This window comes from Opisthocomus hoazin, chromosome 23, assembly GCF_030867145.1.
Source record: "Opisthocomus hoazin isolate bOpiHoa1 chromosome 23, bOpiHoa1.hap1, whole genome shotgun sequence".
Lineage (NCBI taxonomy): Eukaryota > Metazoa > Chordata > Aves > Opisthocomiformes > Opisthocomidae > Opisthocomus > Opisthocomus hoazin.
Window position 1 is genome coordinate 11653493 of NC_134436.1, and position 23420 is coordinate 11676912.

The 23420-nt window shown below is 47.1% G+C and overlaps 1 protein-coding gene across 3 annotated transcripts in view; it reads left to right on the forward strand.

Moving 5' to 3' along the window:
- Nucleotides 1-23420, forward strand: part of PWWP2A (PWWP domain containing 2A) — a 29037-nt gene that overhangs the window by 1929 nt on the left and 3688 nt on the right. For 2 of the 3 annotated variants that reach the window (XR_012766077.1, XM_075441956.1), the window contains exon 2: nt 11092-12059. Coding sequence is in view for 2 of the 3 variants with exons in the window: in XM_075441956.1 (XP_075298071.1) it covers nt 11092-12059 (968 nt within the window). In the remaining variant the exon portion in view is untranslated. Of the gene's footprint in view, nt 1-11091; nt 13923-23420 lie in introns of those variants that run through there. The other variant, XM_075441955.1, reaches the window with a different exon arrangement.

A 23420-nucleotide genomic window follows, 5' to 3' on the forward strand; every position in this document is an offset into this window, starting at 1 on the left:
TTTCTCGTGCAGCGGAGATCCTGCTCTCCTGCAGCAGATCTGCTGCCGCCCGTTGCAGTAAAGGTCATCTGCAGCAGGCACACCGTCTGCTGCTCTGCGCTGGGGCTTCCCTGGAAGCGCGCATCTCGCTTCCCCCCTTTCTAAGTGCAGGCCCTGGGGCGAGTCTTCAGCACGGCAAGAGCTGCGGAAGAGTGATGCATTAAGGCTTGTGCTGTGGCTCCCAGATTCTCTTATGCAGCGGAACCACTTATTCCTTTCTTTCCGTTCATGGGGTCTTGGACTCCCTTCAGAGGTGCTTTTTATTTACATGGGAATCCATAAGGTGAGATGTAGGTTCTAAAAGCCAAGCTCTTCAGAGTGCCTGGACAAGAAGAACTGAGTTTCTAGACGCAAGGTCTGTAATATTTGGCTGGTGACCAGTAAATGTTTGTAGATGAATAGGAGTCTCTGTTCAGATGTCTCAGAGCAGGACATGCAGTGGTAAGCGAACTCTAGAAATAGTTCCAAGAACTTGCTACCTGTAAGAAACTGAAGCATTATCAGAACACAGGTGTTACATGAAGGCCCAAGCTCTAAATTTTATTCTGGACTTTGTGACTTTGGTGGTAAGTGGCTGAATGATAGTGCTGTTTAGGTATCAGCTTTTCTTTATTTCTGTTTATCTCTGTTTTGTGTAGCAGCACGTGGAATTGCAGAACACTAACATTTTTCATGAACTTCCTTCTGTATCTATGGCAGGTCCCAGAATTCTTATAACAAGCTTTCCACTGGACTGGAAAAAAAGGAGTAGGATTAAATCAAAACCACCTAAATTCCAGCATACATTTAACTGAAAACACTGGGATTTCTAGTGTGGAAGGTGGACGGGTACTGAAAGCTGTCTCCACTAGCTTGTTCAGGTGCATGGGAATAATCTTATAAACTTTCCTGATGCAAAGGGGATCAATATCTTAAGACTGACAGTTCTTATTAGGTAAAAATGAAGCTTTGTATTAGAATTTACTCGTCCAGTATCTTCAGAAAGTGGCTGATGTGTTCACTGCACGTGCTAGTATGGTTTGCATCATATACTTGGAAGAAAATATTTCTTGGTCCTCTTTGGATCTTAATTTCTGCTTTTCCCTCCAGGGCAATGAAGGTGCTACTTCTGTGCAGTAACAAGAAGAGAAAGTTTTAAAGACTTTTAAGAACCTGTCCCCTGGACTCTCTTTAGCCTTCTCAAGTCGTGTTCTGAGTTACTTCAAGGCGAAAGAGAAGCAAAACGTCCCCATCTATTTCTGGTTTTAGAGGTTTTTTTTTGTTGTGTTTTTCTCTTTTTTTCACAATTCTGTTTCCATTATTGAAATGATGCACTGACTTTGCATTTTATCCTTGTGGACTTTGATACGGAGTCGGTGGTGTTTTTGTAATAGAAGCCTGGCTTCCTCTTGCTTTCCTGGCCCCTGTAAAATAGGATGTCTATTTAGGAGTTTATAATGTAAGAACACAAGCACCTCGGTGTTTGGTGGACTTTATTCCTGCGTTTGTTTGAGGTAAGGAAGTGTCTTCTCTGCCTACGCTAATGGCAGCCTCGTGTACCTGTCGGCAGCCACACAGGAAGTTTTGAAACTCGGCAGAAAGTAGGAACCCACATCTACTGGTAGGAACCCACATCTACTGAGCCCCCAGTCGGTTTCTTACATAGTCAGTCACCGTTTAAAGAGGCGCGTATCCTCGCTTTTGTTACCCTAAAGGCTTATTGCACCAATCAAAAACGAGATCCTGCGGTTAAACTTTATTGCTGCTGTTGCCATTACCTTCTAAGTGCCTGATTGCATGTGAGGGTGAGGTTCTGATGCGAGCTCCTCGGTGTACGCCTGATGGAGGGACGGGAAGTGCCACCGACGACCGTCAGGCTGGCAGGAGAAGGCACTCGTGGCCTGCTGCGTCAGGGTGGAGAGTGGAATGCCTCCTGCGTGACTGTCGTTAATTTTCCATGCCCTTGTGCAAATTGTTGTTGAAAACTACTGGGGCTGGTGGGCTTGCCCGTGCCCAGCGTTGGTGGAGGCTGTGCTCGCTTAGGACGTGTGAGATGTTGACGAGACGTTCATGGCACCTGCTGGCTCAGGGTTCGGGTGGAGCTTGCTCTGCACCTGGAGGCAGTGGGCAGCGAGGACATGCCTGGTTAGTGCACCCGCTTGTGAATCTTAAAATGTAGGATTGAGGAGTCCTGGTTTTAGCTTGCTTTTCTGGTGAGAGCAAAATTATTTCTGTATTTTTACCACCCTCCCCCTTCCCAAAGATAAAGGGGAGGAGGGGGGTTAAGTTTACGTTCTGTTGTTTTGCCAACAGTCAGGACTTGGACATTCTGTTGCTTCATCGTTTGACTGAAATTTTGCTTCTGATCCTACAGATGTGGTGGACGTGTGTCTCTTTCTCTAAACTGTTTCCCTTCTGACTCGTGTGTGATCATAATGGTGCTTGCGGTGGAAAGGGGGAGCAAAAAGTTGTTTTGTGACCTAAAAGCCTTAGGTAGCCAAAAGGTGCCCAGTGTATTGCTAGTAGACAGGTGTTTGAAATATCTTAATTGGGGTTTGGTTGTGGAAGATGAGACTTCCTGCAGCAAGGTATGCATGAACTATATGATGAAAATAAGCTTTTATAGAGCTTCAAATGCTTAGAATCCTAGTAGCAGTTTTCAGTTACAGCGTTATTTCTTGGCAACTCTTGAATCCTACGCTTTTCTCGATTTATTCATTGAACTTTCTACTGCAAAAGAATAAGGATAAATAATGAACTGTTGCATCCGTTCTTTAGTTCGTGTTGTCTTAATCTGTAGAACATGTTAGATCTTTACAGCATTTACATTTAGCACTTCTTGAAACTTGTGGTCTATCTATGCTTGCGTTTTGTTGGTATAAACTCCACAGGGTAAATCTAGTGTGTTGTAACCATATACATCAAGCAGGATGGGAAGGGGGGAAAAAAGGTATTCCCAAGTTGAGAAATGGAGGATCTGCCGATGCAAGAAGGAAACAGCAGAAGCCTCACTTGAAAAAATGTGGCACATTTCTCCCTGCTCTTGGGTTCTCCTTTACTAATAGCTTCATTTCATAAGTAGGGGCAACATTTGGTCGTCCTTGCCTGGGGAAGGTTTAAGTTCTGTGGAAGTGCTCATGTTCTATGATACACATAGTGTGTGTCGTTTTTGTTTTTTAAAAAAACTTACACTCTGTTTGAAAGGTGTTCCTACAGTTCATCACATGTTTTCTTTTGTTATTTCTCAGATGTAAAGGTAGCTTGGTGAAATTCTAGCTTTTAAGGAACAGCCATCGCACTGCTTTGATACTTGCTTTTATCCCCAGAACACTGGAAGCACAGGTGCGATGTGAGTGTGTGTGGTTAAGAGTAAATTACAAATACTTTGCTTGTGACCGACAGGTTATATTGAATGCTATAGTGTCAAATTTAGCCTCACTGAGAGGACAGGGCTGTATCAGAAGACCTTGTGATACTGCTTTCAACCTGAATTTTTCTATGATTCTGTAATGTTTGAGCTTCTCTATATGAAAATACTTTCTCTTGTGTCTCTATCTACATCTAAAACTTTATGGAGTGTTATTTGTGGTCCCTTTTCAACTGCTTTTTGAAAGGCTTACTCATTTCCACGTTTCCACCTGAAATGTGAAAATGTCTAACAGAACTGCACTAGCTTTTAGCATTTTGCTAGTATAGGTATGAAGCACGTTATAACTGCTGCGTACACTGAAAATGCTCGCCAGTTTGCTGCTGATTTTGAGCCAGTACAAGGAGTGTGACTTGTCTCGAACCAGTAATGCCTAATCTTGTTGGTCAACAGGGCAGCTCAAACTTTCCTTTCCGAAAGTATCTGTAGTCTACTACGGCTCTTTGTTGGACTGTGATGCAGCAGGTGATGGTTAAACTGTCCTTCTGTCTTACGGTACGCTCTTCTGTATTCCGGCAGCGTGGGTTGCCATCGCTTGCTAAGAGTAGCTTGAAGTGTTGAGAGACAGAGGATGGAGGTGAAATTTTCAGTATGCCCTGAAATTTTTTTTCTTTGCACTGTTATGGGACTGATGGGTCTGGTCCATCTCAACGCTGAATCGGCTGGAAGTTCATCCGTTAACAAACAGCGTAATTCTCTTCCGTGTGTCCTGGCTCTGACTGGTATGTGGATGATCTTGAGGTGTATGTTCAAAGTATTTTATCTTAATCATAAAGTTTTGCAGTTGTGTAATGCTTCCAAGTATACCAGCAAAGCATCTACTTTAAAACAGAACTAACACTTGAAACTAATAATGCCAACAGACATAAAAATAAAAAGATAATGTCAGTTTAAACAGATCTGAAGCTTTATAAGCGTGCCGGTAAAATCGTGGTAGTTAGCAGGAAGCCTAAACTTAAAGCATGCTATCTTTTAAAGTTCACTTTTATATCCTTGGTAGAACTCCCTCAGTTTTCTGTAAGTTGGAAATTCTGTGAATTCACTTGCAGATCCTTTCCAGGGAAAAGGTGAGGGGTACCTTCCCACTTCTGCGGGGGGAAAGCAGTGATTAGGAGACCACCTGCATGCTCTTCAGGCTTATCAACGTAGAGGTGGTTCTGTATCTACAGTGGATAATTCTTCAGTCTGCATCAGCATCCTGACTACATGGACTTGTGTGATTCAGTTTCCCGGAAGTTTCCTGAAGTCTTTCAAAGGACGTCGAAGTTGGAGAGACGTACTGTAAGCTAATACAGCCTCTGGTATATTTGCATATTGTTTGCTACCTGTTAGGTGGCTTCTGCTTTGGGAGGGCTACAGTAGGAGACCCAGGTGGCAGTGGTTAGGAAGGATGAAAACTGGCTGCTGCTGTGGATACTTCTAGGCACTGTTCTGGAGATACTCTTTCAAACTCGGTTCTACGCGTACCCTGCTCTTGTCTTTCCTCGGCCTTGAAGGAGCAGCAGAAACAAGAGCCTGTCTTTCAGGCAAGTGTACCTGCTTGAAAAACACTAAGCTTAACGTTGATTAGTCCAACTCGTTGAGTAAATAATTATGCTTCCTAGTAGTTTGCTTCGATGTGGATTGTCATGTTACTCAGTTTGAAGTATCGCTTCTTTAACCAGATTTTTCTGGGTGCTGCGAGTGTGATGGTGAGGCAACATCTATTCTTGATGATGTGTTGTTTCCAAAGCCTCACTCACGCTGCAGTCCTTTGCCATCTTTTTAGAGCTCTAAATCAAATATGCATTTTCAAGTCTGTTTAGCCTGGTCTTACATTGCCCTGGAGGCGAGTAAACCCTTGAGTTGATAGTTTGGCTTCTGTGTGTGGGTTTTTTCAGTAAGGTGCCTGCGGCTTAAAGCAACATGTTCCTTATCGTGCTTTATCACACCAAGTAAGTCTTATATTAAAAATAGGTTTTTGCATAATCTGTGTTTTGAATACAGGTTATTTTGAGGTGTTCTGAAATACTTTGCGTTCAAATAGCTATAATCTAGTTGTGTATTACATTGGATATTACAATTTAAACCCTCAGTTTAGATACAAGCATGAAATATATATACTTAGCTCTATATTATTTCAGCGTATTATACTCCCAGCATTCAGAGTCTTTGAACTTTTATCGGTGTCATAAAAACCGCTTCAGTGGTTGCTGGTCTTGGCTTTTGCAAAACACTGAGGATGATACTGAGTACAAGAGCAACGCACAAAAAGGTGATCGGAGGTTCCTGTAGTCTGGCTTGGTGGCGGAGAGGAGTTTTGATCATAGTCACTTACAGCAGACGTGATTTACCACTCGGCACAGCCCTGAGAGTCGCTGTGCTTTGTCGGCGTTGATTCTGTGTGTGTGCAGACAGACGTGAAATGCTTCCGAACCAGTTCAGTGGGTTCTCTGCTCTGGCGCTTGGCAGAACGAGGGCCTTTGTCGTTTCTGTTTCTTTTCATAAAGAAGTGGAAGTTAGGCATTGGAGGCTAAAGGTGAGCACTTAGGACTCTACCTAGTAACATGCAAACGCTTTGCCCCAGGATATATTGTTTAGATGTTTATGTACATACGGTTATGAATTTAAATGGGATTTGTTCCTTATCTCATGTTTAGAAATAATCTGTAACTGTGCTGTGTTTTGTATGCAAATTGAATAGTAATGTTGTACTCGTTGTGGTAATTCTGCTATAGAATTTGGATTTGAAGACGTGTTTGCTTGAATTATGTAAGTTTGCATGTCTGCAATACAATTCTATATGGCTTTAAGTGCCAGGCCTCTAGGTTTGATACCCAAACTAGCTTTTACGTAATTGCAAAAGATGCCGTGGCTACCTATTCGTTACCTTGCAGGTGGGAAACTGGAAATGAAACCTGGCCGATTTTGTCGTATTTCAGTCTCTGCATACCCTAGTCAGTGGAAAGCTCTTCTCGGTGTAAGGATTGCTGGGCTGCCAGAATTGATCTCGTCTGCCCCATTAGCCTCTTATTTAAATATAGTTCCTGATACTCCTGTGGCTGTTTGTCTTTAATACATACATATATTGAAGAGATACGTGTAGCAGAAACATGATTAGAGCCTGCCGATCGCTCTGGTTACTTGTAAAGCTTCTTGGAGAGAAGTTTCTTAGGATGGGTGCCAACCGTCCTCTCTTTTAGAGGTGCCTTTTCAAAGGAAAAACGAGCCAGGACACCGTTGCAGGAGGGGAAGCTGGCAACATGGAAAACTGGTTCAAACTGGGAGCTGGTATGAAGCAGCAGTGCACTGCTTTCCAGAACTGCCTTAAATTAGGTTGAAATACCTGTTTCCTAGTTTGGTTTTCCTGACACTTCAATTCTAGAGCCCCCATCAACAAATCCTTCTATTCCTTCAAGTGACAGTCTGAGGTAGAACTATGTATGTTGTGCAAGAGCGGGCTGCACAGTGAACAGCTGGAATGTTTTGGCTGCACAGTGAACAGCTGGAACAGTAACTGGAGTACGTCTTCCCAGGAGTAGCCTTTTCTGGAGGAAAGTAGTATTATAGTAGGGACAAGGGATACTCAGGATCCACTATATTAAAAAAAAAAAGTAGTTTGTTAGAGTACAAGACGGGGCGATTCTTTATAGTACTTAAACATGCAACATGTGAGCAGCTAAATAGACAGGTAGTCTCACTGATGTAGCGTAACTCAAATGGCTGCTTTTAAGAGGTGATCTTCTACTGCCCAGTCATGGACTGACGTGTGGATCAATAAATGTCATGATACAACTGAGCTGTATTGCTTGGATTTCTTAGCCTCGTTGATGTGGTGGTCTTCTGGTCCATCTTCATCTCTGTAGTAGATGACCCGAATGCTAGCTCTCGCAACTTTTACGTCTGACCTGCATACACATGGCACTCCTTGCTATTTCAAATGTGTAGTTGGTGTAACAAAAATTAGTATTGTGATTGTATGAGAAGAACTTGTCTTCAAGGTCCACCAGCTAAACATACGACACTAGGGTTTGAAATTCTAGTGTATGCAGTAAGTACTTGTGTTCGCTGTTGAACTAATTAGATGCTGTGTCCTGCCTTGTCTTGAATAGGTTTGTTAGGATCACATCTTCATTCTGCTGGTTCTGTTAAGAAAAATACGCCATTCTCCGTTTTGCCTTCGCTCTCTTCTTACTCTGTTCTTTTTCTTTCTTCTCTCCCGTATCGTTTATGGTTCGTTCCTTAGGTTTTCTGCCATTGTTCTCTCTTCTCAATTTTCGTATCGTTCTTCCAAGTTGCATAGCTGGAGATCTTCGTTCACCAGGGACGAAACACAGATAATCTGAAAACTGAATGTTTATGGACACAATCTGCTATTGGATGGGGCCAAAGAGCAGACAGCGTGCATTCAGCGGCTGGAAGTTGGGCTCAGTCTGGGCTTGCCAGATTTATCCTGTACTTCAGGTGGACTATGTCTTGACTAGTCTTGTCTTTATGTGTTGACAGAACGTTTACAGGAATGCTGTCTTCATTTGCTCTCACGTAACTGGTACTAGACGGTATCTGTGAATGTTCTCTAATTCTACAATTCGTTAATTTTTAGGTCAGCAGGGGCAGGAGATTCTAGTTCAGTTGTTAAGACAGTACCTTTTGTGAGACAGACTCCACCTTCAGAGATTCAGCCTGGGTTGATTTTGTGTCTTACTGAAGCAGGTTTGCATCTTAGACGAAAATTCCACTTCGGCTGTCCTGTTCTTCCCCTGTTTGGCCTGTGTTGTGCAGATGTGTGAAGGGAAGGATAGTCTAAGGTGCAATATTAATTTTTGATGCCTTCATGGTATCAGTCATATGCTGAGCTTTCCGTTACGCTTTTCTATGCATTTGGAGTGGTAACTGTGCTGACTCTGCTTGTGAGGCAGTAGAACAAAAAGCTAGGGAAAGAGAGATGAAGTACTTAAATTGGACCCTTCTGGAGAACCTCTTTACAGTCCTCTTCGTCTGCTTCTTCCCTGGTCACTGCTAATAACGCTTAATTTCCTAACACGGAGCCAGCATAAGTGTCTTCTAGAAGAAAGGCTTGTGCTTTGGACTATGGGAATGTCTTGTGAGGGGTCGGGAAAGGCAGTTCTGGAGACAGTGCAGAGAGCTGTAAGTGGTGTTCTTCCGTATGGGCTTTGCCCGTTCGATACCACGCTCCCGTCTGGTTCTATTTTGCGGTGTTAGCCTGGGAGCGAGATGTGCACAGCAGAGATCCTGCCCTGTCTAGGAGTTACTGTTCTCAGCTTTTTCCCAGATCCTGTAATCTTCTATCAGGTGGTGAAAGACGGGATCTGGATCATATTGCTCTTAAAGAAGCTGAAGTTCTTGATGCAAGTAACACTGAAAATATTGCTAATTTAATTATTATCAGCCGATAGTTTCTTTTAAAGCACTACTTGGAATTGAATAACTTACTCGTAACCCTTGGTGGAAGAAAAAGTGTTTGTGGAAAAGCGACTTCTTTACTCTTGGTGGACTGCTGGAACTTCAGGGAACTTAAAACTTAGTTAGGAGTGAGTCCCTTGTGGTTTAGTGCCAGACTGTAGGCTGGAGAAATGCCCGTATCAGCTGCCAAATGTGTATCATCCTCTGTAGCCTTCGCTGGTGCAGCAGACTGCATTTAGTGAGGCTGCGCGTTTCTGGAGGGACACGTGGAGTGCGACTGGAGTGGGCCCAAACCTCAGCAACGGACTTTTGTGGGGTGGTAGGATGTGTTGTGGTGAGGAACACTCATCATCGGCCCGTGGACGAGGACAGAGCTGCTCCAGCTGTCCCCCCGGGCTGCTGCCCCTCTCCAGAGCTCAGAGGGGAGGGTGTGACGGTACCTGGGAGCAGGGTAACAGCAGTGCCCTGCTGGCACTAACCTGGCAGTCGTCACATGCCCAGCTTCCCTTGTCTCTGTTAGGGTGGCGGAATTGTCTGGATGCCCCTCGCTCAGGCTGTCTGCTGTTTCTGTTCTCCTGTCCTAATGAAGTGCAAACTGGGTGGGTGATTTAATCTTGGGTGGGTGGTTTGCTTCAGTTGCAACTTTTGAGTGTAAAAAGAGACAACAGATAAGCAAAAGGACAAACAAGTGACAGTTTTCACTGGTGGAGACTGTAAAGAAGCTTCCAACACACGATGATGTTTTTTCAAAACCAGTTTTGAAAAAATAAAGCCACTGTGTAGGCCCTTGTGTAAACCACGTGTTTCTTGCAGGGGTGTAAACGGAGAATCGGCCGGCTCAGGCTTCACCTTGCGCTGGGAGGCAGCCGTGGGTCGTACAAACCGCGGTCGGTCAGGTGGGAGGGTGCTGCGGCGGGGCTGGCGTTGGCCTGAGGACAGGCCTCGGGGCGTTACTTCGTGCTCCAGCCGGTGGGCTGTGGGTGGGATAAACACAGCGGTGTGGGTTTGACAACTTGGGATGGATGGTCTGGGGTTTGAACTGCAGCCTTGTGGGTGGGATAAACACAACGGTGTGGGTTTAACAACTCAGGGTGGATGGTCTGGGGTTTGAACTGCAGCCTTGTCTGTCGCGGCGTTACCGCGTGAAGGTCAAACTGTTGAAAGACCATCTGATCTCAGCCAAACACGGGCGCGTGGGTGGGAGCTGCTGCCCCGGCTGGGGACGTGGTGGGGTGGGACAGCAGGCGGGCTGGGCAAGCTTTGCTAGTGCCCTTGGCCTTGTTCTGGGGACTGAAGGGTACGGCGTTGCGAAATTAATGTGGTTTATGCTTTGATCTCACCTAGGAGAGAGCAAGCATCGTGCCTTGCAAACTGATAAAACATTTCCCTTGGCACAGTCCTTTGCAGAAAGCGTTGGTCACCTGTTGGGCAGCGTGCTGCCTCTGTTACCGTAGGAAAGTTGAGCTGATGCCAGTCATGCTGGGGATTTTTTCATTCTGTTCCTCTAGAGCTGACCAGGGTGGTGAGAAGTCCTGCGTGCGTCAAGCGGAGCAGCAGAGATCTAGAGCTGTTTGGAGAAACCTAGGCAAAGGTTTAAAATACCGTTTGCTCGCAAAACAGGGAAGAGTGGTTTGTACAGCATTGAAATAAGGGCAGTTTTGCCAGGAGAAACTCAAACTAATAGGCTGGCAGGTTGGGGGCTGTAATGCGTCGGATGATCGAGTGCTAATCTTTTGTGGGTGAAGAGTGATGGCACTCTGTTCAGTGCAAGTATTTATACAGTCCGTATGGGCCGCGATTAAACCTGAAACGTATCCAGCCTGTTGTGCCATGCTGAAAGTGGAAGGACTTTGTAAAAGTTACTGCAGAGGCGTTCTTCACATAAGTTGACTTTGTATGGAGATTAATCTGGGGTAGATTTGATGGGATGAGTGTGTGGTTTGTATGTCTGTAAGCAGTAATTCTTTTACTGCTGTCTCTAGGCGATACGTTTTGTTGCCTTTTCAGAGCCTCCTGTTGATGCAAGAGGAACTGATGATAAATGACGTGCGTTTCATGTTCTCTACTGACTTGGTTTTGCCATCTTGCTTTTTCAAAGCTTTCCATAAGGCAGATACGAAGCTTTCATTTTCCCAGGACTCGTGTCTTTCAAACGGTGGCTGCATAATGTGGACAGGTTTTCAAATGCAGCAAAAGATCGCTCAAAACCTTTAATTTTATTTTTTTTTTTTCTTCTCTTCAAGGTTTGGACCCCACGGAATCCCTGTGACCATATTTCCTAAAAGGGAGTACAAGGATAAACCCGAAGCCATGCAGCTCCAGAGTAAAGCATTCCAAGATGAGGCACAGGTGAAGTGTGAATCGAATGCTGCAGTCCCTGATGACTCTTCCCTCGCGCAGCCGTCGGAACCTAGCATAGCTAAAAGCCTATGGACTTCGAAGCCACCTCCTCTGTTTCATGAGGGAGCGCCATATCCTCCTCCTTTGTTTATCAGGGACACGTATAACCAGTCAATACCTCAGCCTCCGCCCCGGAAAATTAAGCGGCCCAAGCGTAAAATGTACAGGGAGGAACCCACTTCGATCATGAATGCTATCAAACTACGGCCCCGGCAGGTCTTGTGTGACAAGTGCAAAAACAGTGTTGTTGCAGAAAAAAAAGAAATAAAAAAAGGTGGCAATGCAAGTGACTCTTCAAAATATGAGGATAATAAAAAGCGAAGAAATGAGAGTGTGACTACTGTGAATAAAAAACTTAAGACTGACCATAAAGTGGACGGAAAAAGCCAAAATGAAAGCCAGAAAAGGAACGCTGTGGTCAAGGTTTCAAATATTGCCCACAGCAGAAGCAGAGTAGTTAAAGTTTCTGCACAAGCAAATACTTCGAAAGCGCAGTTAAACACAAAAAAAGTTCTCCAGAGCAAAAACATGGATCATGCAAAAGCTCGGGAAGTTTTGAAAATGGCCAAAGAAAAGGCACAAAAGAAGCAGAGTGCAACCTCCTCTTCCAAAAATGCACATTCAAAGGTCCACTTCACACGGCGTCTTCAGAACACCAGCTCAGGTTCCCTCCCACCCCGATTGCGTTTAAAGCCACAAAGGTATCGGAATGAAGAAAATGACTCTTCTCTCAAGACAGGACTTGAGAAAATACGGAGCGGCAAGATGGCAACTAAGCCCCAGTCTCGCTGCTCCTCCACCCGCTCAGCAGGTGAGGCCCCTTCAGAAAGTCAGAGCCCCTCAAAAGGCTCTGAAGAGGCCAGCGGTGAGGTTCAGGACACGAGTGAAGTGCATGTAACTGTTGATCAGGATGAACACCAGACACTGGGCAAGAGAGGCAGCAAAAGCAATATAACGGTTTACATGACCCTTAATCAAAAGAAATCTGACTCTTCCAGTGCGTCAGTGTGTAGTAGTGATAGCACAGATGATCTGAAATCTACCAACTCCGAGTGTAGCTCTACTGAAAGCTTTGATTTTCCTCCAGGCAGCATGCATGCACCTTCCTCCTCCTCCTCCTCTTCCAAGGAAGAGAAAAAGCTCAGTAATTCCTTGAAAACGGAAGTGTTTTCCAAAAACGTCTCTAAATGTGTCACACCAGATGGCAGGACCGTATGCGTAGGGGACATTGTTTGGGCCAAGATTTACGGCTTCCCTTGGTGGCCAGCCCGTGTTCTTACCATAACTGTGAGCCGGAAAGATAACGGCCTCTTAGTTCGCCAGGAGGCTCGCATCTCGTGGTTCGGCTCCACAACAACATCTTTTCTCGCTCTTGCACAACTCTCCCCCTTTTTAGAAAGCTTCCAGTTGCGCTTTAATAAGAAGAGAAAGGGCCTTTACCGCAAGGCCGTCACAGAGGCAGCGAAGGCTGCTAAGCAGCTGACTCCCGAGGTTCGGGCCCTGCTGACGCAGTTTGAAACGTGAACGTGGACAGTAAGGTAGGCAAGAGATCTGGAGGCTCCGCAAAATTCATAGCCTAGTTAGGGGACTGCCGTGAAGGACTGGCCAGGTCAGAAGTTGCACTCGGTTGACTGCTCTTTTTATACTCAAGTCGTTCCATTTGTAGCGGTTTCTTGGCAGTTAAACAAATTGAACATGCAATCAAAATTAGCCTACAGTGAGAACTTCGGTATTTTTCAAGCGAGAATTTTTTTTTAAAGAAAAAGAAAACTCCTCAAACACCCAATGCATAGGAGCCATAGCCTCAGCTGAAAGGCAGCTTATTTGCAGGGACTTTTTTAGTAGTTTCTACCCAGTATATAAGTAGTTGCTGTGTGGCAAGGGGTTAACACGAGGGATGAAAGTAGTAGCTGTGACTTTTTTTTTGTTTGTTTGTTTTAGGTGGCCCATCAGGGAAGTGTAGAAATGTAAGCCTTGTCTAAATGGTCTTTAAAGATTATTTTAAATAGCCCCTGATGCGTTTAGTCTGGCCAGTGGCAACTGGTGGCGAGCTTCCCCCTCCTCTGGAGGCACGCCCCGGTCCACGCGGGCCAGTCCGAACGGCGTCAGGCGGCTTGCTGGAAGGTTTAAGGAAGAAGAATTCGTGGAACTTAAAGACCAGATTAAATGGGGTTTTATCGTAGTGACCACTTGAACACTCGGCCTTTCTATGCACGTGGGGGCACACGTCTGACACTTCAGGGTCTGAGAAGCTGAGAGGGATGCCTGTAGCTCTGACAAAGCCGAGAGGCTGCTCGGCGTTTGGGATCAAGGGCTGTTAATGCTGCATAGGTGTGAATCGTGACTTCTGGTCTTTCTTCCTGAAGAAATCTTTCGGGCCATTTGCCTGGAGGTTTAGATTGAGAGAGGCTTTGTTTTGAATGTGTAAATAATTGATTGCTGAAATTGGTCAGATTTTCTCCTGACTGGTTGTTCCTAAATTCTTAGGATACGTCCTAGTAAATTACACTTTGTGAATTGTCAGATGTGTAATTGTTGCATTTTGGATGTATCTAACTTCATTTTTTTAAATATTTCCGTTTAAGGTATCTGTTTGCAGGTCAGAAAATGAGAATATGTAATTGTGTAATGCTCTGAAATGTAAAAAAACAAACTGTAAATAAAATTGACTAAATCTGAATTATTTGTGTGTGTTTCTCAAAAAGCTTTGAAAAACAAATCCAGGATGTTAGAGTACTTCATATGTATGCCGTATTTAGAGGACACCCTTTTAAAAAGTAAATTGTCCTTTTTCACGCATTCTTAAAGATAACCGCTTGGTGTAAAGCCCTGTTGGTATACTTCAGCCTTAATTTCGAGATTGAGCAATTGCCTGTCCCTCTTGTTTCAAAGCTAGCTCTGTAGAGGGCCGTCAGGTTTATCAGATTCTCCCTTAGCGAGATTTTGCTCCGTATATTTGAACAAAGACTGCGGATAGTGTCGCTTGCACAGTGGGGAAACGTTCTCAGCTTTCTCCATCTATCGAAACTTAATCAGACCCACTCTCCGCTGTTACTCCAGCTCCTCTTGCATGTCTCTCGCTCACTGTTGGGGCATTTTCATGCAACTGACTTTACGTTTTTCCTTCTAGTTTTGGTCCTTACCTGACCATGTGAATTCCTGTCTCTTCTCCAGCCCACTCCTGTTTCAGCCTTGCAAGGCCTTGTGAAGAACCTCTCGGCGTTCATCCCAAAGCAGTTCTCATCCTGTTTTTTCCGTAATTGCCCATGCAGGCAATCATGACAGATGTGAAAATTTAAGCTTAGACTGAAATTAGATTTTAAAGAGACATGAAAATGGGAGTAAGGATTTAATCATCAAACCCTTAATCTTTTTAACTTAAGATGAAATTTTGTATGTTTGTGATTTTGTCTGGTCTTTCCAAAGCGTTCAGTTTCTTTCTACCTTTTTAAATTATTCCGTGGTGCCCACAGAACTATTGGGAGTCTGAAGTGTCAAATACATGGCCGTTCCAATTTTCCTCAAGTTTACAGTAGTCTGTTAGGCGCTAATTAAGCTTCCAAATATACCAGCTTTACCTTGGCATTCTAACAGTTATAAAAACCAAACCAGACCACTAGTCAATGCTTTTTGAATGTGATAAACACACAATAAATTTCATAATGTGGAAAAAAAAAATTGAAAAAAAATCCTGTTTCACTTCTATGTATTCTTTCCTGCAAACAGAAACAGTTACTCTGTTTAAGTAAATAAGCTGTACTTTGTTACCAAGCAGGCTACTTTTTGAAGTCAGGACCCATATAATGGTTTAGATGTCTACATGAGTTCCTTGGGGTTTAGAAGCTCAAGTGAACTGGTTAGAAGTTAGCTGTTCTGAGCCAAGTAGTGGTAAAATCAGTATTTACATGGTTCATTTTTTTTTTTTTTTTAAGACCTGGAAGCTTTGTGCTCTTCCTATGAAGTTAGAATAGTGCTGAAGCAGACGTAGTCAGAGCTTGCTCAGGTGTTTGCTGGTAAGATGGGAGAGCCACCAGTGTAAAAGGGGTTTCTTTAGATTGTTTTATGAAAGACATTTCAAGAGCCTTAGTTTTGGTTTGTAGCTGATCAGTCTTTTAAGTCTTTCCTGAGTTTTATAGTGAATGTGCGTTATCACTTCGGACTTAACGGGTCTCAAAACAATAGACTTTTATTTTCTTTTACAACACCACGTTACATGAGGTTGAAAATACCCTGTTCGTGCTGGGCCATGATTTCCTTTTCACTTGAGGCAGCTAACGCTCTAGGTACAGCAGAATTTACAGCGGAGGAGGTGTCGGGCGCAATGCAAAGTCCGGTTACGGTGAGCAAGCGTGGTTGGGGCGGCGTGGGTGCTCTGCGGGCTCCGGCAGCGCTCCGTGCCGCTCAGCCGCGGCAGCCCCCGCGCCCGCCCGCTCCCAGCGGTGCCGGCCGGTGGGCACGGGCTGCTGCCCGGCAGGGTGACCGGCCCAGTGAGCGCGGCGGCAGCACGCCTGGGCAGCACCAGGACGCTGCGGCTGCGCGACGGAGCGGTGCCAGCGGGCTGGGTCTGGAGCAGGCAAACACTGGCAGCAAGAGCGGCTGTCGGCTTCCCGTCAGCTTAGTGGAGTAAATTGCCAGCGATGGCTTTCTGAGTTGATGGAGTTCCTCCGTGTAGTTGCTGAGTACGTATGGCCTTTCAGCGTAGGGGGGAAGCGAGACAAACGGCGGTGAGTTTCTAGTGAAGAGCTTCAGCTTCCATTGAAAAGTTCTGGGAGAGAGCAGTTATTCCGAAAGGTCTCCTTCGACAGGGGTGTTTGAAGGTGCGCTCGCTTCATGAGCGAGGACGGAAGCAAATGGGAAACGCTTCTGTCTCTCTGAAGTGGCATTCTACAGGAAATCAACCAATATTTGTTACTTTTTGATCAGAGTTGTAATTTTATGCCAACACTTAAATAAGGTAATCATCTCTGATTATACAGTGTTTTTATCTAGTGCTGTCTTTGGTTTGAAACCTACCTACTAGCAGCTGCCGCACCGGAGGGGCGTGTGTCGTGGGGGTGATTTAGGTCAGCTATGCAGGGCTGACAAGACTGACTTTTGTCCAGCATGTTGTAAAACACTTAGTAATTTCTAAATGTTTTTAGGTTAAGAAACAGCACATCAGTGGAAGTGAGGAAGTGAGAAGAGCTGCTTTTGCTTTGCTAGCTGTAGGTTTGTTTCTAGTTAACTCTCCTACGTCCTGAGACTGATCTCCATTCACGTCTTCCATCAGCTCTCGCTGAAGTTGTCAGAGTAGAATCGGAACATGAATTCTGGAAAATAAATCTTAGTAGCTAGCCCTCAGTAGCATGGTCATCTGTCCTCACGCATGCTCTGCGAAGGGCAGTGAAAAAATAGAGCTGCCTTGTTAGCTGAAGAGTTCTGGAAAGGAGGAGGCTGACGATCAGCGAAAGGCTGTTTCAGCTCATCCCTCTCTTTATGACCGTGCTCTAATAAATGCCTGCGAGGGTGAGCAGGTTCAGTCAGGGCAGTGGGATCACTACACTGACTTGCAGACAAGGTCTGTGAACTAGAAGCAGGGTGAGCTTGCGATTAGAAGGGCAGCAACGTGGCAGCGCTCTGTATCGTAAACCGTTCGATGAAAGTGTGGGTATACTGGTTAAAAACAACCCTGAAAGTGAAGTTACAGCACAGAGTTTGTAGTGGTTAAAGGCTGAGGTGCTTTTATCTTTCCGTTCTTATTCTCAGTTTACTTTTTAAGGGTATAAATGGAAAGGTCGTAGGGAACCTGACTGAAAAGAGCGGAACTTGGCGCGTTGAGCTAGGTGGGATACTGGCGGCAGCCCTGCGAGCTGGCTGGTTGCGAATGACACGTCACTGCCAGCTCAGCGGAAGGGAGAAGGGCCCCTCTGTTTCAGAGAGCTTGCAGAATGATTTGGGTGAAGCGTGTGTCGTTGTCCCGCCATCAGCTGAACCGAACTTCACCCAGAATCCATTTCATCTTGTGGAAATGGAGGGGCTTGCTATGGGGTTTTAGCAGGTTAAGCTGTGCTTACATTAGGTGTGCGGTTGTGGGTTTTTCAGGATAGGGTGTAGTAGCGTAACTTTTGGGGATACAGACAGGCTATACTTGCAATAATATAGTAAAATCATCCCTATAAATAAAGTATCAATGACAACAGAGGTTTTGCATAAGTGACTTGCCTGCAGCTGCTTCTGGCGTGGCTGTGGTGCTCGGAGACCGCCCGCGTCTGACAGCAGGACGGGCAGAGGCCTGTGGCACTGCCGGCTGGCGGTGGCTGTGAAGCTGTCGAAAGAGCCACTGCATCCAGCCTTGTGAGATCGGGATGCGAGTATTCAGCTTCAAATTAACCTCTGATGGGAATCACCTCTGTTCTGATACACATCCTCAGCAGTCCCGACGGCGAGTTCCTATTCAACATCTGAACCGGCTCAGCTGCTGTTCCCTGTGACAGCTTCGCGTGCTGGCTGAGCAGCTGCCTCTGGGCTGTCCTGTTGGTGCATTTACGGCGTGCGGCCACCTAGCCAGGCACAAGAAGATCCCCTGGTGAGGAGGCTTTGCCGTCCCCTGCTCGTCTTCCCACGCTCCTTTGCGCCTGGTCTAGTCTGAACTCGCCTTGCCCTGACATCGCTGGCGAGAACTGGTCACGGTAACCTAGATGAGGTTTCACAAAACTCCTGTTGAACGGCAGTGATTCATCCCGGCGTCCGAAAGATCTCTGAATAGTGTTTTTTAATTGTTAGGTCCTAATAGCAGCTTATCGTTTCCTATGATTTACTCATACACTCCAGTCTGTCTTCTGTAATGCCTGGGATGCGTATACCAATCCAGACTGTGACTTTGATTAATTTGTGATTTTTTTCCTTAAATTAAGCCGACACAACTGCCCTCCTGCAAACACAAGGCAAAAGAGCGGTTCCCAGAGGTGGCTGTGGAGACGGCGCCCTGGTGAGCGGCTCGCTGTCGTGCTGTTCCCGGCGGCGCGGTGGTGTTGCTGCAGATGCGGCGGCGGGGGAGAACGCTCCCCGGGACAGCACTGGCGCTCTTAGTGCCAGGTTCCGACCGGTGAAGGGAACTCACAGCCGTGGCTCCTTTTTTTTTTCGCCAAGAAAAAGCAGTCGATGTTCTTGGCATGAAGTACGAGAAGCAGCAGTGTGGAAAATGGATGTCGTTGGTAGGACCAGGGCTTTTGTACCTTAGAAGACCTGAGCCACCTTGCACGTCTAAGAGGGAGACAAATATAGGAGGAAGAGATGGCCGTGCATGCCTGCACAACCTTCCCAGACAGTGTTTGCAGCGCAGGGCTGAAAACTCCCATTTCCTGTGCTTGTGCCAACGGAGAGACCAGGAAAAGAGGTATCTTGTCTCAGGAATGGGGTGGGCAGCGGGAGAAGGGAGGGGATCGGGCCCCTGTGCTGGCACTGGTGAGGCCACACCTCGAGGGCTGTGCTCAGCTTTGGGCCCCTCGTTACGAGAAGGACATGGAGGGGCTGGAGTGTGTCCAGGGAAGGGCAGCGAGGCTGGGGAGGGGGCTGGAGAACAAGTCTGATGGGGAGCGGCTCAGGGAGCTGGGGCTGCTCAGGCTGGAGAAGGGGAGGCTGAGGGGGGACCTCACCACTCTCTACAGGTCCCTGACAGGAGGGTGCAGCGAGGCGAGGGTTGGTCTCTTTTCCCAAGTAACCAGCGACAGGACGAGAGGCGATGGCCTCAAGTTGTGTCAGGGGAGGTTCAGGTTGGATGTGAGGAGAAATTTCTGTACCAAAGGTTTGTCAAGCACCAGAACAGGCTGCCCAGGGAGGTGATGGAGTCACCATCCCTGGAGGGGTTCAAAAGCTGTGTAGATGTGGGGCTTGAGAACGTGGTTTAGTGGTGGACCTGGCAGTCCTTCGCTTCCACGCGTGGTAAAACTGCGCTGCGTCTCCTGCCAGGGCCTCTGCTATGCCAGATCGGGGTTGGATGGCATCGTGTGTGTCCCATGTCACCTCTGAGTTAGGGTGGGGTTTGCTGTTTTAAAAAAACAGATCTAGGTCAGTTTCCATGTTTGCTTACTAATGGTTTTGATGTCAAATATGCAATATGAAGAAGGAAAAATCTTATACGTGCCAGCCACGTGCGATGAGTCTGTGATCTGGACGGCGAGCTGTGCTCTCGCTACCTTTTTACCATCACTAAAAGATTCTGCGGCAGCAACGCAGCGTAATTCTGGTGACAGAACTGTCCTTGCCTGTTTTTGAGGGTACGTGCTTTGGCAGTAAAGCAAGCAGATACAATTCCGAGCAAATACTTACTTAAATGCTGATTTTGCATCTTTATTTTTTTTGTTTAATAACATTTAGTGTTTCTGTTTGGCTTTAGGAAACACTAGTGTTTGATTATACTTCTGCAGCGGTTCATAATTTTAAAGCACGTGGTGCAAGCTTTGGTAATTTGTAGCTCTGGTGAAAAGGAACTAAATCCACAAAACGTGGACTTCTCAAAGCCGTTCGGTGAGGATTAGAACCTCCCGCTGTTCTGTGTGACCGGACGTGGTCCTTCAGCAGGCACACAGGTATCCATAGGAATGGCATTTCAGAGATAACTGTGGGCTGGTGCATGCGATCTGGTTCTCTACTCGTCTAAAACTGAAGGCATCTTGACACTGATTTTAGTACGGGGCGTATCATCTCAGCTTTTCTAAGACGCAACCACTAAAATCAGCCCTAAGATCCGTTCGTGCTTCGCACAGGAACGCGGGTGAATGTGGTGCGGCGCCTTTCTCTGTTTGCTGCTGCTGGGAATGCTCTCGTTAGTTTTGCTCTCCTGTTGCTGGCGCATGTGGAACCTCAGCTGGAGGGTGACTGACGACAAAGTTGTGTGCTTTTGGCCACCGGCAGAGTTCCTTTAGCAGGCAGAGATTTTGACTCCGAGACACACACTTTTTTGGTAAAAATACCAAGAAATGTGTTTGCTAGAGGTTGTGAGAACAAGTGCTTGAAGTCTGAGCAACAGAACACAATTATTATCAGGTTACTCTTACTTGTTTCGTGATGCTCATTTAGTTTGGACGTCATCAAAGACGCTGGGAATGTGTTGTGAAAGCTCTCGAATGACTCCCAATTTCCAATGAGTCCTTCAACAGAAACAAGAGGGAGAAAGCTTAGAACCTCAGCTCCTCCTCTGCCTTTGCCCCCCGAAAAAAGAAAACCCAAACCTGTTTTCCCTCTATTTCTGCTAGGGGAAAAACCAAACCAAAAATATTTCTGTCTCCATAAAAGTTGCCTTTAAAAATCATCGCTGAAGGTTTTGAGCAGTGAATATTTTTTGGTTGGATTCTGCTGGGAAAAAGGACCTTTCCTTGCGATTTTTCAAGCGTTGAGGGATTTGGGGACCGAATCTCTTCTGATAGGTTTACATACAGAAGCTGGTTTTGGCCGGGTTTTAGGAATTCTGGATACTGCGTTACGTAGCTCGGAGGATCAGGCGTGTGAACTGAAGGCCGTGTGTCACTGCGCCTGGTTTTCCTGGTAGCCGAGGCCCCTGTTGGTCTTGGGCTGTAGAGGAATGCAACAGTTCTGCTTTCTGTTTAGTAGCTGATTGTCTGGAAGATAATCTTGTTTTAACACTTCCCAACGAAGATAATCCTGTTTTAGTACTTCCCAACTAGTTAAAATGTGAATCCGTGGCAGCAGAATACCATGTGCTGTTTCTTCTGCTGCGTAGTTTTGAACCCCGAGAGTATCAGTCCCCTAAAGAGGCTGCGTGTATGTCACGCTGCCTTTAAACCGGGGCTCTCTGCTTCCCCAGAAGCTCTGTACCTTCTCCCTCACAGCGTGTGGCCGGAGATGCTGCTGTTTTTACTTTCCGTGTCCTTCGGGGCTGCCTGTTCTTCCTCCCGACGGCTGCCTGTCGTCTCGCTGCTTCTCCTTTGCAGAGGAGGCCAGGTGCTTGCCGCTCTCGCTGGGTGCAGTGAACGCGCGGGATGGCGGAAGCTCTCGCGTTGGCCGCCCGGGCTCCGCAGCACCGTGACGCCTGCCCGCAGAGCAGCCCGCGGCCGCGCGTCCCCGAACGCTGACTCTCGGTGCTGGCAGTCGCTGTAGTGGCGAGGCCCTGCTCTCCCGCAGCCGGGTGAGACCGCTTCGACGAGCGCCCAGCCTGCTGCTGGCGTGCTGTACGTCCCCGCAGAGCCCTGCCCCGGCTCTGCCGTCGCTCGCCTGCAGTCAGTAAGATACCGGCGGTGCTGTGACCGGGCGGATCAGCCATCCCCCGTCGGCTGCTGCACCCCACAGCGACCGGCCCGCGGCTCTGCTCCCCGCGCCGGGCTCCGTCGCTGCAGCGCTGCAGTTGGCTGCGCTGGGGCCGTGCAGAGGTCCCCACAGGACGTTCTCCGTGTTCATTCGCTGGGCCGGCCGTGCAGCCAGCGAGCCTGTGGTTGGTCTGTATGGGCGAGCGAGAGCCTGCAACAGGTAGGAGCACTATTACGCTGAGTAAACCTATCTTTTGACATCTGTTTTTGATCCTGGGTTTTTGCCTCCAGATGAGAACACCCGTGAGAGCAACTGCTCCGTTCGCTCTTTCACCTTCTGTTGTCTCAGTTTTTCTCCACCCCATAATCGCTTCAACAAAGATTGTAGTGCCACTGGCAAGCAGGCCTTGAATTTCAGTTTAAAGACTGAGTGACCGAGTGGGAGCGGTTTTTATAATACTTGTAATAAAGAATGAGAAGCAAAATACAAAGAAACTCCAATATACTCCACAAGTGTGAGTCATCTGCTTCTCTCCTCAGCAAATTTAATTACCACAAGAAAGGAGCTCTTGGTAGTTTGACCACAGCGACCGTAGCGTCCGCGCGTAGCTTTGTGTGAGGATACAGAGCCAGAAGGCGGCACCTCTCATCTCTGCGGTTGTTACCCGGAGGGGAGGACTGGTGCCCCTCTGAGTCACGCCCGAGAAAGGGGAGGAACAGCTCGTGGGTCTCACGTTGTGCGAAGCCAGGCAAGGCAACGACGTGGGAGCAAGTAGCGACTGACTGGATCTGGCCGCCGGTCGTACTGCTGCGATGGCAAGCGGTCTGCCTCGCTGCGCGCCTGCTGGCGTTCTCCAGGAGGTGGAAACCTCTGGTTCGTCGCAGCCTGCGTTGCACAGCGGATGCAAAACGCTGTCGATGTTGCACAGACAGTGCCCAAAGCTTGCTTTTTTTACTCTGAAACGCAGAAAGGTGATGGTCCCCGTGAATTACAGTCCACTGCTCCAGAGTCCACCTCCTCTAGGCGGTGACTTGGCCCAGCAGAGCTCCGTAGCGTCGCTCGGGCTTTGCGCACCGCATTCCTCGGTGGGCAGCACAGTGTCTGCGTAGGTGTTTGCATGGGTAGGGACTTTGTTTTGCTGACTGCTAGCTTGTTTGCTAAGCGATGCGTCACTTCCCTCTAACTCTGCTGGAGAGGTCCAGCCGAAGCTCAGAAGAGGCGGTATCCGAGTTTTCGGTCAGTTTTTAGCGTCTTTTTGTGGTGTGCTGTTTTCTGAAGAGCAGAAGCAGCACACCTGGTACGAATCCGGGCAGGCGAGGCGGCGAACTGTTTTCTGTTTTAAACACTCATGAATTCTTTGCTCCTGTTCACTGGGTTTTCCCTGCCCCCGGTCTCCGAACGGCAGCGTTGTGCCCCAGTGGGCGAGCCCTGCTGCTCCCTCGCGGTGCCTGCCGAGGGCTGCGGGCTGGGCGCTGCCGTGGGACTGGCAGGTCCTCTGCAGCCTTGCTGCTGGAAGTTTGCATTACATGATCAGAGTGAATAACTTGATAGGTATAATGTTAAGGTAAAAAAAAAAAATATCTTTAAAACACAGGCTTTTGTCTCCTGGAGCAGCGATCCTCGGACCCTTTTGCTGTGTGGGTCACACCTTGGGAGCATCCACCCTGTGGGCTGCGACGGGAGGCACGGCTTCCTGCCTTTGCCGACGCGTGAAAGGAAAATCAGGAAAGAATTTAGTAACCTTTTAATCTTTTTAAAGAAGCTTAGTACTGAAAACAAGGAAAAGAATTGCCAGCGTGTGCGGGAAGATCTCGGTGAGAAGCGTGCTGAGGGCACAGAGCCCAGAGCGAAGGAGCCGCTCCTCGAGGAGGAGAGAGTTTGTCCCCTCTGCTCTTCCCAGCCGTCCCTTCCCCGGGCCCTGGTCTGGGGC